Source organism: Mus musculus, chromosome 16 (assembly GCF_000001635.26).
Source record: "Mus musculus strain C57BL/6J chromosome 16, GRCm38.p6 C57BL/6J".
In the NCBI taxonomy this organism is placed as follows: Eukaryota; Metazoa; Chordata; class Mammalia; order Rodentia; family Muridae; genus Mus; species Mus musculus.
In genome coordinates, this window is record NC_000082.6 from 96634946 (window position 1) to 96652950 (window position 18005).

Genomic DNA, 18005 nt, shown 5'->3' on the forward strand with positions numbered 1-18005 from the left:
TATTTGCATATATTTGCATATGCCAAGTTTCTTGGGAGGATGGGGGTTGGAACAGTGACCTGGGCTCTCTTCTTCCCTTTTCTCAATGTTACTTTGGAAACATTTATCTTTCCAGCCTTTAGTTTTCAAGTCTACAATATGGACAATGCAAAGCTCACACCCTATCAGGACCCCTGGTGCTGAGAGACTAAAACAGGACTATGGGAGCTCGTTCTAGAGGTATGCAGTTCTGACAGTCTAGGAGAGCTATACCAGGTGCTTCAGGAACATCACAGCTTGGTCTTGTTCAGTATTTACATATTAAATACTGAAGACCATTGCTCTCCTCCTGGTTCTGCGAATATGTGAAAGAGTATACCAGTGGGTGTGTATGGTGTCATGGAGTGCTCCATCCAGGCTCTTGCCTGCAACCTAGCAAGGCTTTCTTACAAGGCTAAGCAGCTTTAAAAACATATAAATGGTTCAGAGAAAGAGAGAGAGAGAGAGAGAGAGAGAGAGAGAGAGAGACAGACAGACAGACAGACAGACAGACACAGACAGGTACACACACACACACACAGACAGAGAGAGACATACAGATACACACAGACACACACAGACAGGTACACACAGACACACACAGACAGAGAGAGACATACAGATACACACACACACATACACACACACACACACACACACACACACACACACACACACACACACACAGAGTGCTGGCATTCATAGTCTCTGGTCTATGTTTGCTCGTCTAAAGCTCTTGAGGAAAATGGCATGTGCTTAGACTAACCTCTGCTGTGAAGTCACCTGTACCCCCCAAGAGCAAAAAAGGAAACCATCTATGGACAACAGATCCCACTTTGCTGCTCCCCTCACCAAAAGCTTCTATCTGAAGGCTCCCCACTGTCAGCCCTACTTCTCTCTGAGACAGGAAAGGATATTATAAAGCAGCTATTTTTTGCAATGGCTGTAAACCTGCATTTAGGTTTTTTTTTTTACAAGATTCCAGCCAGAACTTCCAATCACCTCATGCTTGCATGGAAGAAGATTTTAAAGCTAAGGAGAAATAAATGTCCTCAGAGACAGACATCCATGCTCGTGACCCAAGAAAATTGGAAGAGCAAACAAGGGCAGGGCAGAGCATCCTGGCAAGCCAGGCAAAGCTCCAGAGACAGCCGGGCATTCATAGTGCCTGTCCTGGACTGCCCATTCTTGTGTTCAGCTCACCAGCTGCCCTTGCTCCACCTCCATCTCATCCCACTGCTTACTTGTTCTGCACAACCTCACACAGAAACTCAGCTCTACCCATTTCTGCTCTGACAACTGTAGGGAAGAGGAGAGAAAGAAAGGGAAAGGATAGGAGGCAGGGGGTGGAGTGAAGGAAGAGAGGCTGAAAGAAGAGAGAGAAGGAAGGACTGGAGGAAGACAGAAGATAAAACAAGTTTTCATAGTAAAGGATACTGATTGTGTGTGTGTGTGTGTGTGTGTGTGTGCATGCACACACACACATGAAAGTGTGCCCTGAGTGCTAGCTCTAAGGTACAAGTACATGCATGTGTGTGCACGTGTGTGCACATGTGTGCATGTGTGTACATGTATTATGAAGCTTGAAGAAGCTCTTAGGGTTTGCTTCTCAGTCACTATTCATCTGTCCATCATTTTCTCTTGAGGTCTGGTTTTTCACGGGCTGGAGCTTGACCAGAAGGGTGGCTGTTCACTGAGTCCCAGGAATCTGCCTGTTCCCACCTCCGCAGTGCCAGGATTATTGTCATTTTTTAAAAAAATGTAGCATCTGGGGATCCAACTGAGGTCCCCATGCTTCTGAAGTGGGTACTGAACTGAACATCCCTCAGTCCTGATGCTGTATTTTTCAACCACTGTTTATTGGCTTGGCATTGAGCCTCCCGAGGCTAACCACCTCTGTGTTCTTTCTCTTTCCTGGGGGTTCTGCACTCCAGTGTGGGGGCATATTTATCTTCCCTCCTTCCTCAAGTGTAAGTGCCAGTGTGCTCTGAGGTTCACATTCCTGGCTGAGCTCAGTAGAGTTCAAGTTGCTTTTTGGTTTTAGAAATGGGGAGAACTTTTGGTTCTTTAGAGAGGAGAAACAAGTCAGGAGAGTTAAGAAAATGGAAAGGATTCCCCACAGCCCACCCACCCACAGAGTCTTTGCCTTGTAAACCAGGAGCCCAGATTCTCTTGGGAAATGGCCACCCGGCACTGGTCAGTTTGGAAATAATTGTTTATTTTGAATCATGTTTGAAATCATGACTATCTCTTGTTTTAAGGGGAGAAGGGTGTTTTGTTAGAGAAATGGGGTCAGATTGCTACAAGGCAAATGGATCACTATGCTTATCTTACTTGAGATAGAGTTCTTGTCTTGGCACTGCCAGTTGACCCCTGCTTTGAGGCACCAGAACAGGCTTTCAGTCCCTTGGGAAAACTCCTCCTAAAGGACACAGCTTTTACCAATATTGGAGTAGAGCACTAGACTTGGGGATCAAATTTTTATTAGGTTGGGGATGCTGGGATGCTGGGTCCAGCTGGTGACTCATTTGTAGTTCAAAGTATCAAGATGTTGGGGAAAACCAGGGCATCATTAAAAGCAAGATGCAGCTTTCTGAAGTCCTGAATAAGGATATAGTTTTTTTTTTTTTTTAAATCAAGTACTTGAAGACAATTTAGAAGGTCGCTCTGCTCTAAATTTAGTTAGTCCTCAGGAAGGGAGAATATAGGCTGGCGGAGCTGCTCCAGTCCCACTTTCTTTCATGTTGCTTTTGCATAAAAGAATATTACCTTGTACTCCTTGACTAGGTTGTTCCTCCACACAGCATGGGGTGGCATTTGTGTAAATATTTTAGTTGTGTCCAACTTCAGACAGTACCACTAAAGAAGGGTCTGAACTTGGCCTCGCATAACCTTAAGCACATCTACCAGGTACTCTATTTTTTTCCTTATTCAAATTGCTTACCCCATTTTCAATCCTGCTAAGAGGATGTTCAAGCAGCGTACCATGTGTTCCTAGAAATGGTGACCTTATTTTGGGCAATTCTTCCCACCAATTCTGTAAACCTATGGGAACTGGTTTGAATGTAGGCACAGGACCTAGGTCTTATGGGAGGCAGCTTTTAATTGAAGGGCATTATTAATGAAGTCTGAGGGTTAATAGACATTCATGACTTCAAACCTTGGCTTCAGACCTCCCTGAGTTGGATATGTTTTATGCTATTAATAGACATTTCAAAGGGGTAGGTGCCTTGTAGGTCTCTCTGGGGACTGGTCTGGCATTCCATGATTCTTTCTGTGCACCCATAACTTATTCTGTCTTTTAAGACAGCACTTCTCAGGGTTACAGAGAGATGAGTATGTCCTCTAATGTAACCCTTGATCTAGCACTTCCAGAGGATCACTATCTACAGCTCTAGATGGGATCTTAGGGATCTTTTGATTCCTAGGATCTTGTCAAACTCGTGTGATCAAAAATAATGAGTAATAAGAAAATGCTGCTATTTTTAAAAACATTATATGTGACCCATGGTAGACAACCACTAGTAGTTTGCTAAATTAAATCCATCTCAGAAAGTGGTGGGGCTCTCCTCTTCTGTCAGACTCTTCATTTTAGAAGCCTTTATCATGCGCCTATAAAATACAAGAGTGTTGGTACCCTTGTGTTCTTCTCTTGAATTCTTTGCTCTTTAGCATCTCATGAGACTACATCCTGTCTCTCTTGTTGCTTCCCTGTAGAAACCTTCCTATTGGCTTTTCCTTTTCTTCTACACAATGGAAACAAAACCACTTCAGGGAGTGAGATCCTCAGTTGTGGTAGATTGCTCCCCTTAGAAGTCCAACTACAAACCAGCCATCTAGACATAGAGATACTAGCAATAAAATGTTAATCCCAGAATCTTCCCTGAACATAGCCCTTGTAAAGCAACAACGAGAGGGCCAAGGGACTGGTGAGAAGGAAAACCTGAAATGCTGTGGGTCTTCTATCATTGTGACCTGTTAGCAAGACCTTTTGTCAGAAAAGTTCTTGCCAGGAAAAGGCAGTATTGGGTATTGAGGTCTAAGTACAGCAATGAAAATAAAACAGTAGTTGAGGAAGACAGATAAGGTGTGGGGAGGGGTTGGCTACAGCCCTGAGAAGTCCTGCCCCATTAGTTCATCCATCAGCTGCCACACTCATGTGTGTCCTCACATGCCGTCAGTAAGACGCTTTGACGGTTGGTGTGAAGCTTCTCAGGCAAATCACAGCCTTCTCTGTGGAACTAGTTTGGCATGACTGTCTACATGAGGACTGTCACTTGATACCTCAAAGACAATGACCCTGATGTTTATTTGAGTTTATGGTCAAAGGAGATTATCAAAATGTCCACTTGATACTCTAGTGACAAACACTCAGTGCAAGGCAACTCAATCCTCTTTCTCTTGAGTTTCTCCACACATGGCGTGTTGTTCTATTTTTATGCTAGGCTCTCATTCTTCTCCCATTTGGGACTCATCCGTCTCTCCTTCATGTGGCTCTAGGATTTGTCTGAAGCCCTGTTTTAGCATGCGTGACCTGCTAGATGCTGAGGAGTGTGCATCTCAGTGGTACTTAGAATCCAGGGAGCACATTCCCTTTATCTTTGTGAAGAATCTAGCAGAGTGCTTAGGTTACCCACAAACTCGAAATGCAACTGGTTAAGGTAGTTTAGGGAGGATATCTTGATGAGACTAGAAGAGGACTCATCTGAATTTCTGGGCTCTGGAATATTTAATGGAAAGACAAACGGTGGGCTTAAAGAGACTTCAGAACTTTTAATTTGTTGGCAAAGTGAGAGGAATTGAAAATGTCAAAGTATGAGGGTCACCTACCAGGAGATTTCTAGAGGGTGATGATGGTCCAGACAGCACCATACCTAGTTGTGCTAATGGGATCATGGTTAGCTTAAGCAGTTACAGATGAAATCAAGGTTTTCTAAGTATGGAAGCAATATGGGGGTATATCGGTGTGCATGGGGAGATGTTTCAAGGCTTACTCCTTAAATGTAACTCTGAAGGATACACATACACAAGTGTGTGTGTGTGTGTGTGTGTGTGTGTGTGTGTGTGTGTGTATAGGTAACACTGCTCCACCACACTGTCTTGATATTGAAACACAAATACCCCTGGGTACCCTTGGCCAAATAATGGGTTGGTTGAAGACCTGATAAGTGGAAAGTACAGAATGCTTCCTTCCCAGAGTTCCTTATCTGAAGTTCCTTGCACTGCAGAGCAAGGGCCGTTGTTCAGAAACTGTGAAGCCTCATCACCAGAACCACGAAGAGTCAGACACTGGAGAAATGGAATCTATTCACACTGGGCCCCTCCTCTTCTACTCTGTTCTGCTGCCTTGCCACGCTCTACCTCAACCACAAGCCCCTATCTCTGCTTCCAGGCAACATCATTTGCAGAACAAATCTCAAAGCTTCTTTTTTTTTTTTTTTTTTGCTAAAGCCATAATTGGTGGCTTTACTGGAACCACTGAAAATCAAACAGAGCAGGCTTAAAAGACCCATGAGAAATTAATTTTCTTTGTCTGCCAATATTGAGGATTTAGGGGACTTGTTTAGGGGGCTGCTTGTGCTCTGTTTCTGGCTCTGTGTGATTGAATGCTTTATTGCCACTCCCCTCCCCCAGAGCTCCAAAGTCCTGCAGGGCCCACATCAGCACCAAATCATAGTGGGCAGAACAGGCTCCTAGAGAACACGTCCTTCCTCGGTGGGTGTCCTCCAGCTAACCTTTCTTCATGGGGGTACGGGGCAGACTCAGGAGCCTACCTCTCAGCCTCTTCAGCCTCTGCTCTCGCCGTCTCCTCCGCACAACCAGCAGAAGCACAAAGAGCAGTAGAACCCCGACCAGGATGCAGGAGATGGTCACGAGGATCTTGAGCCCTTCGTTGGTTGTCAGCCCTTCTTCGCTTTGGACAACTGACTTAATGAGTGGAGGGATTGTACCTGAAAGCAGGGCCACGATGTTAGATGGCTATTAATGGCGACGGCGTGGTGGAGTTTTTAGGGATGATGGGTTACAGAGAGACCGCACGGTGTGATCCAGGGGTGTCTGTGTGATGAGAAATGAGAGGACCAGCTCCCTGAATCTCTGTGGGCTGACTTTCTCAACTTTCCCTTCGCCCAAACTTACAACTCACCCTAGCACATCTTTGTAAAGGACTTCGCTTTGTTTGTTTGTTTGTTTGTTTGTTTTTGGTAGAACATTCTAAGATGCCACCCTCTGACAGTATGGTGCCTGGGCTCAGGGCTCACAAAAGCTACCTGGATTCACCTGAAATCCAATGCCCACTTGGCTGTCAATCATGGTGCTTTTGCTAAAGGCTCTTTGAACACTGCCTATGAAAGGAAGAACAATAGATTTGTCAGCTGGACAGAAGACCCCCTTTGGGGAGGATGTAGGGTTCCTGAGCCTAAAGAAGCATAGACGACCTTTTTGTTCTTTTGATTTTTCTCTTGATTTCAACCCCAGTTTCACAGCTGCTTTTTAAAATTCCCAGTTTAGGGTAGAAGGAGCGAAGGGCAACATTTCAAAGGGGGGGGGTCTATCTAGGTCACCGAAAAGCGTGTCGCTGGCGGGGGCCTTGTTATTATGCTACAAAACTTAGGTTATTTGGAGCGGTAAGAAACAAAATAGAAGTTGACTGAACTCTGGGCTGCTAAGATGCTTTCCACCCTGAGGCTGAACACAAGGGTGCAGACATCTGTGATTTTTACAATCGTCCATTACATAAGCGGTTCCATTCCCACTGTCTTTTCTATGCAGACTAGAAAGCTAGGGCTTAAGGGGAAAAAATATATATGTATATATATTATCCCAAGAGCAAAAAGATGATCTTGTTTAGTAACTGGAGCCATGAAAATGCAACCCCTGCCCTTCTCTGACCTCTGCTGGAGCTAAGCAGAGTGAGTTCTTTTAGTATCACAGCATCTTGGGAAGCAAACCCAAGCCTACAGATATCCAGACTCCAAGAAAGAGGCACAGAATCGGTGCTTGAGGCTGGTCTGTGAACAGGACACCATAAGGACACACAGAAAGTTTTGGTGAAGGAAATAGAGGTGATTCAGATAAAGAGGTGGGAGCTGAGAATCTGCCTGAAGTGACTATCAGGGTGGTTTTGTTTCAATGTGTGTTTTTCCTAATATGAAAACAAGCACAGTGGCCAAAGAGATACTAAAGCCACACGGCCATGGTATGGACTAGATAGGTCTACCACCTTTTTCAAAAACAAATATGTACTCTTACATCTCTGTGCCATGAAATTATTTCAGATTTCAGGAAAGAGAATCACACACACATACACACCTTCCTAATATGGTTCTGAGTGAAGTGAGAACATTGAACATTGTCTCAGAAGCTGAATAATTAAAGTCTGAAGACTATCTGGGACATGACCAGGTGTCAACGTGCCACCCATGTGTGGCAAGCTCTCTGTCAGGCCTGGGTCCAGAGTATAGGTGTCCAAAGTGACACATACACTGACTGTCCAACTGGGCATGTGCTTGTAGGGGGCTTGGGTGAAGCATTTAAATGCACTTGATAGAAGATGGTCTTAGCCTTTCATTTTGTAAGAACAGACAATCAGGCACCTTTGGTGGAAAACCTTAGATATGAATGTAGCTCTGCTTGTGCATGATTCTTAGGACAAAGACTTCTCTAAATAAACCACACACACAAAACAGAGAGAGGCCATGTAAGAGGGGCCTGGACCCTTGAAGAGGAGAGGCAGCTGCTGTCCAAGAGCCAGGGCTTTACAACAGCCCATTGGGTAGAGCCCAATACCAGAAGGACTTCTCTTGGAAGTACTTCCTACAGCCAAGAGTTCAGCTGCAGAGGCAAGAGGAATCTGATTCTATCTGAGATAGGCTTTAGAAGCAATGATTGTTGGCAAGAGATGGAAGCCAGAGGATTAACACGGTATGCCAGAGAGAGAAGCACAACTCAGGGCCTACCTGGGACCATAGTCCCTTTGGAGCAGTGCGAAATGGACAGAAGGCTGAGCGGGGAGCTTGTCCACAGCTCCAAACAGCTTGATGAGTCACTGTTGGTGATCAGAACTCAGAGCCTGTGGTTGCCTTTCCATAAGTGAGGGTTTCTGTGGGGCTACAGAAATCAGCATGGATGTGCTGTAAGGAAGACCCATTGGCTGATTGTTAAGATTGATCGGCTGCCTCAGCTTCATTGGGCTGGGTGTTGTTTAGGTACCCAAAATTTAAACGATTTAGTTGGGGCAGCAGAGATCAAGAGACTCCCTAGCTTTTAGGATGTGCATAAAGGTATGCATGCGTGTGAGCACGGGCCCAGCCTGACCCATCCCCCATTCTATCCCCCTCGGTGCCCCTGCTTCTGGTGAGACTAACCTAACTTCCCTTGCCAAGGAAAACTGCTGTGCACGTGCATTTTAAGGGTGTAATGAGAGCAAAAAGAAAGTTGTGTGGATTGGGATGGATGGGGAAGGGGTGGGAGACAACAAAAGCAGTGTTAGCTCACAGTCATCTGCAAAGCAACAGAACCATGAGGCAGAGTCCTTCAGCCCTGAGAGAAGCCACTCCTGGGAGTTCTAAGACTAAGACTCCCCAGGGTGTTCCCCTTAGTCTTCAGTCCCTTCACTCTAGACACACACTGGTAGTCATCTGTGTACAACGGACTAGGGAGCCCGCAGAGAGGGGACTGAGTGGCCCAAACCCTAAAGTGCTATGGAGGCACTGCTCACTCTGTGGTAATGATAAGTGTCTCGTAGGAGAGTGAATAGTATACGTGTGCACATCCCCGAGCCACAAACAGGAACGCCATGAAGCCGTGAGCTTACTGCCATCGTAGTTCAGCGTGGCGAAGTTGGCTTGCTTCTCCGCACAGCCGGCGCTGTTGCACACTCTCATCTGCAGTTCATACCACGTGGCTTCTTGCAGGTCATACAGAATGTAGGACTTGGAAAGGGAGGTCCGCTGAGCTGTGGTCCAGACCGTGGTCCCAAAGGGTCTGTATTCAAGAGTGAATGAGGTGATTGGACAGCCGCCGTCATTCCAGCCAATCAGATTCAGCCTCACTCGGGTGGTATTGATGCTGGCGAAGAGCTCCTGCTCCTTGGAGAACTGGGGTTCTGTGGGAGAGAACAGTGTCATTTGTGGGTACATGGATGGCCACAGCTGGTTCAGGTGTTTCCCCCTGGCTACTGTCTAGCCTTGCTCCTGCCCAGGCTGGATCACCAGTCACTCACAGCAGGAACAAAGCCTTGGGAACCAGTAAGTTTTCCTGACCACAAGCACTGGAGCCGGAATGGAGGTTGAATGGATACTGGCTATTTTTACACCGTGTAGAGTTCTCTGAAGTGGTTCACACACTGCAGTATATGGAGCTGAATAACTTCCCTTCCCATGTAGCTATAGAATGGGATTTGGGAAGTATCAGCAGTTCTCCTCTACTATCCAAACCCTTACTTAGTACAGTAGCCTCTGACTTAGTGGTGTTATTCTACACAGACCAAACTCTTATCTTGGTATCCAAAACTCAGGTGCTAGACCCAAACACCATCTCTCTCCTGCCATCTGGTTCTCCATTCCTGGTGGGAGTGGCACTTATAAGATCTCTCTTCTCCTTGCTACACAGATAGGGAGTCTCGTCTCTTAATTAGATAAGCGTCCTCTCTTCTTTCTGCCATTCCCAGCTGCACCCTTCACCTCTGGGAGCCACTTCCCCGGGCTTCATCTTGAACAACTTCTATTTCAGATAAAAACTTCAATTCATTTGGAAGTGTTAACCTATTAGCCAATTCATTTCCAGCCTCAAAACCTATGAGGACAGGTGCCCCATTTCATGGCTGCCCAGAGAGCACTCTTGTTGACACCCTTCAAAGGGCTTTCTTCTCTGAACTGTAAGTCAAAGGATGAGATTGGGAACTGGAACGTTCTGGAAGGTTCTGTCATCAGTCTTATTTCAGGAAACAGGAAAGCTCAAACACACAAAACCACTCAAATATTCACCGAGTCTTTCATGGTCCCGCCCCCTTCACTCAAGAAGACAAGGAAGGAAGGAAACAGCAGAAATCCTCACCTTTCCCCAGGGTTTTGGCTTCTATGATTTCACTTATGCGCCCGGGACCTACTCCATTTTGGGCAGTAAGGGTGAACTTATACCAAGTCCCACACTTTAGGTTTTCCAAGCGGTATGAACGCTCGCTGGGGCTGATGGGAAAGCTGCCCCACTGCTCACTGTTATCCTCGGAGTATTGCAGGATGTAGCCTGTAACGACCAGAAAGGTGTTCCAGTGAGCTGTCTCTGAAGAGGTAACAAGATGAGTGCTGTAATTCTGGGTGCCTTTAGAAGAGAATAACTCCACCTCTTCCTGATTCTGGGAGCTTCCTCTCAGAGGAAGAAGAAGTTCGGAGAAGGGGCAGGGTAAAGCGATTAGAGAATAACTTTAGCTTAGCCACACAAGACATTATTACTTATTACTATGGTTACATTGTTGCATGTGCATGGAAAGAAAGCCATGTCCATTAACACCATGTTGGATTTGATGAGTACCAAGCTGTCAGAGCATGTGTCTGAATCTGTGTGTATAGACTGAGAGGGGCTGTCTTGACAATGAGGACAGGAGTGAGCATAGCAGTCTTTGCCATTACCTCCTTCCTACATACAACTGTGGGGATATTTGCAATCACAGGGGAAAATGGGCTCTCAGGCCTGCAGCCATCCCCCCCCCCAAAAAGAAAAAGAAAAAGCCAGCAATAGGGTTTCTCCTCAGGGTGAATGGTTTGCTTGACACCTCATTTCTCATCTTTCCTTATAACCATTCTCTTCGTGGTATCTACTACCACTGACTATGTCCATATCAGACATTGCTTCAATTACCTTGCTTATGTCACATCACGCAATGCCACAAATGGTGCTCTGATCCCACAGTGCCGGGTGACAACAGGGCTTTAGAAGGTTGGTCAGGGATAAAGATGCAAACCACCTCAGTCTACAGTGCCCACTCCTTGTCCCGGTGTCCTTGAAACTATTTCTTACAATCTACATCATGTTTCTGGGGCCAGATGTGATCTCTCTGCTCTGCCCTTGTTTCCTAGACTGTCATCATGTGACTTATGCATGGTGTCAGGGCCCCGGGAATCTCTCCCTGGGGAATAACACAGACAGAGCATTTCTCATCTGCCATGCTGAAGAGGCTCCATGCCCCAAACCAGTGCCAATCAGATTCCCCAGGTACCTCCCTGGGGTATGGATCACTGACTGCTGCTACTGTTCATGTTGTTATCAGTATCCTCCACACTCTTCTCTCTGGCTCTCTAAAGTCACAGAAGCCACCTCCCGTGGCTGCTTTTGTGTTACTGAGCTCCCTCAGGATCAGCCAATCTCTGAGAAGATCTGCTTTCAGACTCCAGCCTCTACTCCATCTCACCTGGGGACTGGGCTTTGCTCTTCCTACCACTGAGACCACAATACCTAAGTGATCTGACCTCTGACCCCTGATTTCTGTTCCCCGATGCTGCTGGATTCTGTGACGTCAACACCTGTCAGTATAGGTGCCTGATTTATGATGTCCTTCAATGTTTTGGGCACCACTAAACATTTCAGTGACTTGGAAACTCTTCATCAGCCTAACCAGCTTCACTTCCAAGACCTTCTATGCTGGTGCTACCCAGGCCTCTCCCTGAGACAAATAAAATTCAAACTGTTTGGAATTTAGATCCTGGATCCCTTGAGACGCATTTTTTTTTCCACTAAGAATTTTATTCTCTCTCCCTCGTGTGAGGCCATTTGAAGCAGAAGCCCAGTTGCCTTGACTGGCACCCACACTTCACTCACTTGTCATAAACTTTGGTACCCTGTGACACACTCCTCTCCCCAGCTATCCAGCTTGCTTCTGATTATTGTAGTAATTGTGGCCACCATAATCTTGTGCTGTAGAGTGTCTGCAGCTGGGTCCTGGTGGCTTCTTGGCAACAGTGATTTTGCTTGTCTGCTAATGAGTCCCTGTGCCTTGCCCATGGCAGCCGTTTCAAAGCTGTCCCACGCTCCTCAAACCCACAGACGCAGCCTCACCCCTAATCATCAGCTATTTTTATAAAGTAACCTCACCTTATTCCTTCCTGACAAAAAAATAAAAAGGAAGAGTCTCCCTTCAGCCAACATCCCCAGCAACTAGATTTAGAAGATGGCCAAGTCCTGGCTGGTCGCAGTGTGATTTCTGGGGAGAGTGACTATTCTCAGAGTGGATGTATGGCTGAGAATAAAGCTAAAGGAGATGGGATGCCATGTTCCCAGAAGCCAGGAGCTGGCTGGGTGCTCCATGGCTCTACTCAGCAGTGTCTGAGTCTTTCCAGCTGTCCCCCCATCTTTTCTCCTCTCCTTCTGCCCTTGGAGCCCAAGCCCCTTCCTCTCTCACCTGCTCCATGAACTCTGTTGTGACTTGGCACTTGTTCTTGCCCACCTCCTCCATCGTTTCCCTTTCCTTGCTATGGATCAGTAAGATGGTGCCCTGCTCCACCCATGCATGACAGGATGACCAGGGTATCTTTTTGCTTCAGCCTCCCGCAGACCGTGCTACAATATTCTAAATTCAAAGTCTTCTTGCAGAAGGGTCATTTCCAGTCTGAACACCCTATACCCTGAGTTATGTGCGGGGACAGTAACTGGTGAATTGAAGGGATGGTGTAGCTCTGACAGAGTCTGGGAGATAATAACACCTGGTAGTTATAAGACTCAGTGTGCCATGCTTATTACAACTTAGTGACTTTCTTACATGACTCTGGGCAACTGGAAAGGAGGAAAGTTAATAAAAACGGAAACCAGCAAGATAAGTGTGGCTTCTAGTGAAGAAAACTAGGTGGTGTGGAGAAGCTTAGGTGTAGACAGAGAAAACTTCCAGAGAAGCAGGAACTTGGTTCTCCCTCCTCTCCCCTCCTCTTCCCTCCTCTTCCCTCCTCTCCCCTTCTCTTCCCTCCCTCTTATCCTTTTCTTTTTTCCTTTGTTTGTTAATAGCTCACTTTTGTATGAATGACCTGAGTTTCAAAGAACACCATAAATACAGATGTGTGCTCCAGATGCATGCGTAGATAATGGGGAAATAAATTCCTGAGGTGTTTGGGGAGAGAATAAACTATCATATGACAGTTATTTGACGAAGATGACCATTTTTTTTTTGGCCAATGGACAGTTCCACAGACGTGATTGTGAGTGACTCATCTCATTACCTCTAATGGAGCTACCCCCATTATCTCCAGGGAGCCAGGAGAGGGTGATGGAGGAGGATGTCGTCTTGGATACGGTGAGCCGAGGCTGATCTGGTGGAACTGGGGAGGAAACAGTTTGTAGAAAACAAGAATTAGTTTCTCACATCCTCAATCCTTGGTAACAGTCATTTACCAAATCACTGTAACAGCCATTGATTAAATACATGTTTTAAAGTTGCCAAAATAGGCAGTTCATTTCTGTCAAAATGTCTGTCTCATTGATGTCCCAGGCTAGTGAGGCAGAGTGTAGTGAATCTATGATTTAAGAAAAAGTCAACCACATTTCTACCTTGATTTACGTCTAATTCTTTTCCTCGCTATCCCTTGGATTCCTGAGTTGTCCATCTTGAATGTAAACTTTTATACTTACTAAGGACACAGGCATTAATTTACTCTGAACTCCAGCCAGGAAATTAGGTGGAAATGATTGACATGCCCATTTAGCTGATTTGTTTTTCCCAAGGGGGGAAAAAAGATGCAGCTAGTAGGAAGAATAATTAATACCATGCTGCAAGGCACTACACACACGCACATGTACACACACACACTCACAAACACAAGCATACACACATACACACACACACATATATACATACATGCATATACACAACCACATATACACATACAAGTATATATACACACACGTACTTGCATATGCAAACATGCAAACAAGTACATATGCACACATACATATATACAGACACATGTATACACACAGGCATATAACATACACCAAGGCTTTGAAAACCAGAGCTGCGACAGTGTTTGTGGCAATGTGGACTCAACCTTATGTAAGAACTGAGAGATATACATTGCTAAACAATGGCCTCAATTCAATTCTGCACAAAACACTACATAAACTCACAATCAGATCATTTCTGATTTAGAAAGCACATCATACAAAAGACCCTCTCTTCCTGCGAGTGAAGCCTGAGATGTCCCTGTGACCCAAAGCCCTGAAACACTGACCCATCTGCTTAGAAAAATAATGTAATGGTAGCTTTAGCAGTTCCCTGGAACTCTCCTGATTTCAATTAACTCAAAACCCAAAATTGATTTCACAGTATTTTTGGAACCTATGGTATTGCCCGCTTCCTGTTCGATCTCACCTGGAAGAGTATTGATTCTATTTTCATTTGCAGTAATCTATTAACATGACAACACCTGAATCTAAAGAAGTACATATTTTAATTTATTCTCTAATAAAATATCCCTCCTGCAATTAAATCTGAACCCGATAAATACCCATGTGGGTTTTGCATACTAATTTAATATTCCTTGAAGAGTGTTGTGTATATTTTGTGTATGGCAATAAATTACTAAGCATACACACATACTTGCATCAAATGCAAAGTATAACTATAAGCTTAGAGCTTTAGTCAATGAATCAATGACTAGCCGAGACTCTAAGCCTCTTGTCATGCTATTTAACTCTGTAGTTGATACAAGATATTTCATTGTTTATTGATTTAATTAGCAGACATAAATGATAACATTCAGAGAGCTCCTTTCCCTTAATGCTGTACTGGTCACACATGTGTGTGTAAACCATTCATAAATTGACCAAGAAGGACTTTTTCAGAGGTGCTCACAGACAGAAATAATAGACTAGACATCTTATATGTGAGGAAAAATAATGTGTCCTTTGAGTTGTTCAATTTATATTTTCCAAAATAAATATGCTGTTTTACAAAATGAAAATAACAATTTTTGAGTTGGCTTAATTTTGCTATCTGCATGTAAGGTACACATACTTAAAGATCATTTAAGAGGCACTGGGCTTTGTACCTTGTACTTGCAAATTTAATATGATCTCATCTGATCCCCAGTTGTTATTGGCAACACAGCTGTAATAGCCAGAGTCCTCTGCTTTCACCGTCCGAATGATGAAACTCCCATTGCTGAAGATGCTCCTGCGGCCATCAATCGTCACCAGGCTGGGTGTCCCGTTACTGCCTCACAGGAAGAAAAATGCACAGATTAGAGAAATTATAACCACATTAGCTGAGGTCACCAAGAAGCATCAAGCCTTTCTCTGGAGCAAACAGGAAATTGCAACCTCAATTATTTTTGCATTATGAAATAACTGTGCTCTGATTATGTGACCAAACCATTGACTAGCAGAGATTAAAAGAAAAATTATCATGCAGAAGGCTAGATCTGTGTCAATGGCCAGGAATCTTGTTAATTATTGGCCAAAAGCCATGACTATTGTCAAATCTAACATGTCTCTCCTTCCTCCCCCAGCTCTGGCTTTGGAGATTTTCTCCCAGTGGCAACTGTGTGACACTCTCTTTCTGGTAGAGGGGCCAGCTTGACAAAATCATGCATGGCAAACCAAATTTTGTGATCTCTTACAGACTTAAAATCAATTTAAAATCACAGTTCTTAATGAACTTGACATGCACAGGGTAAGATGGCATCTCGAGGGAGCATGGAGCTGACCCTCCTGTGAAGAGGTGTCTGTCATCATGACCTCTGGAGTCACTCCTAGGTAAGGCAGAGGGCCAGCTTGACCCAGGGAGCTTATGAATTTGCTTTGGATTAACCAACTTAAAATGCAATGAGAAAATTGCTTGCTGGGTCCAACCCATTATTTCGATCATTTATGCTTGTAAGTGCTTTTGTTTGAAAATAGGCACCCTTCTGAATCCGCTATTTTAAATCTCCATGACTATTAGTGGATGTTCAGCCTCTATTTATATCTTAATTTCTTCCCCTGCAAAGCGATAAAGCATGTTTAAGAGACACGTGAACAGGACTCATCATATCCTCTTTCCCTTCTCTTTTTGGTTTATTATTATAGTAATCAATATTGAGCATGGAGAACCAGCTTTTTCCGCTAGGCAAGTCCTAATGGGTTTCATTTCTTTTTCTCAAGTCAGGGTCTTGCTATGTAGCCCAGAATGTTGGCCTTGCAACTGGCAATGTTCCTGCTCTAGTCTCTCAAGTGCTGGATCTACATAAAACTGTGTTCTCTTACTTTACTTTAGTTCTGTGTTGGTGGGCAGAGGGGTGCACATGGTGTCAATAGGCTTTTGGATCCCCTCAGAACTGGAGTTACAGGCAGTTATGAGGCACTATCCAGTATCTCACAACTCATATGGGCTAGGAATAAAACTCAGGTCCCTTGCAAGGTCAGTACTGAGCCATCTCTCCAACCCCTGAATTCCATTACTTAAGTAAGTTCCTTCCCGGGGCTTATGCCTTAGGTTAGATTGTCCATTATCTCAAAAGAGAGGGAGAGGGAGAGGGAGAGGGAGAGGGAGAGGGAGAGGGAGAGGGAGAGGGAGAGAGCTAGTAAAGTTCCTGATAACTTGAGCACCTAGTCTCCATTCCCCAGTAATATAGAGCAAACTCCCACAGTGATGCTTAGTTGGTCTGGCTCCTTTCCTCACAAGTGTTTTCCTGAATTTTAGGGTCTGGATTAATAGAAGACTGATACACATACAGATGATCAAAACCACATGTTTTAAAGCAATTTCCCCTGATACAGTTGGCATGCTCAAAAGTAGGTGTGGACTGATTTTTCTGCCTCGTTTCAGTGGAGCGCTGGGTTTCTTCAGCTTCTATTACTATCATAAAGTAGGTGTTGGGATGTAGCTCAGTTGGTAGAGTGCTTGCCTAGCATACGTGAAGTGTTGGGTTTGACGCTTTGCACCAAATGTACTGGGCATGATGGTATATGCCTGTTATCCTAACACCATGAGAATGGAGGTGGGGGGACAGAAACTTAATATCACCCTTAATAATACACCATGAATTTGGAGCTAGCATGAACTACAAGAAACACTCTTTACACACCGATGTCCACAAGGCTGCTTGAGGTATTGGCTAAGGGCTCACTAAGAGGCATACATTGGGTTGCTGGTTACCTATCCTTCATCCATTTTACGGCAGGTGACGGGTCTCCAACAGCTTTACAAGGCAAGACAATGTCCTTCATCCATGGAGTAGTCACTGTCCCGCTGAACGTGAGGATCCGTGCAGGAGCTACAACACCAAAGAGAAGACTGTTTACACAGAGCCAAGGTGACCTCCCCAACAGAGCAGCCCCCCAGAGCTAATTAACACTGCAGCTGTCAATGCTATTCTCTGGCATCTGCCTTATAAGAGATCTGCCTTGTAAGGACATGCTCATGGCTGAAAGTCCCCACCTCAGCCTTTCTACTAACCAAATACGAGCAGTATATTAAACACTCGACATTCCATAAGCCAAGCAACTCCAAGCCGTGTTTTCTCTGAGTGTGATTATTTTTCAGAGCACTTTATGAAGCGATTTGTCTCGGCCCCCAAACTGCACATTAAAATATACTTTTAATATCTGAGAGAATAGACAACATAAAACATAAGGTCCAATGGCCAGAAGAAGTAAATCTGGATAAAAGCTATTTACCAGCTGTATGATACTTTGCCCGATTCCCCACATAGCTTGCTCTTTATATATATTAAGGAAAGGGGACCATTTTGTGGCCATTTGGCTTAGGACAGTGATTTATCCGATACCACTACCATCAGTGATTATCAGGACTGGTAGACACCAGGCCTTAGTTCTTCTGAGGAAAACAACCCCCACATGTGCCATCTACCAGGTACCACTTCCTAGTGCACAAACCCCAAGGCAGAGGCTGCTCTTCTTTATTTGAGCCAGCAGGCTTGCACATGCAATGGAGGCTAGGGGATGCAGAAAGGAGGGGCAGGTTCTCCTTGTAGGAGCTCAGCCTGGCTAGATTCAGGCATAGAGAT

General features: G+C 44.9%; 1 protein-coding gene across 5 annotated transcripts in view; it reads right to left on the reverse strand.

The window, feature by feature from the left end:
• Dscam (DS cell adhesion molecule) overlaps positions 1-18005 on the reverse strand; it is a 583662-nt gene that overhangs the window by 47494 nt on the left and 518163 nt on the right. For 4 of the 5 annotated variants that reach the window (XM_006522886.3, NM_031174.4, XM_030248963.1 and 1 more), the window contains 6 exons: positions 17135-17252; positions 15048-15211; positions 13221-13319; positions 10075-10263; positions 8834-9124; positions 5793-5969 (listed from right to left, as the gene is read on the reverse strand). In XM_006522886.3, coding sequence (XP_006522949.1) covers positions 5793-5969; positions 8834-9124; positions 10075-10263; positions 13221-13319; positions 15048-15211; positions 17135-17252 — 1038 coding nt within the window. Of the gene's footprint in view, positions 1-5792; positions 5970-8833; positions 9125-10074; positions 10264-13220; positions 13320-15047; positions 15216-17134; positions 17253-18005 lie in introns of all 5 variants that reach the window. The other variant, XR_003951753.1, reaches the window with a different exon arrangement.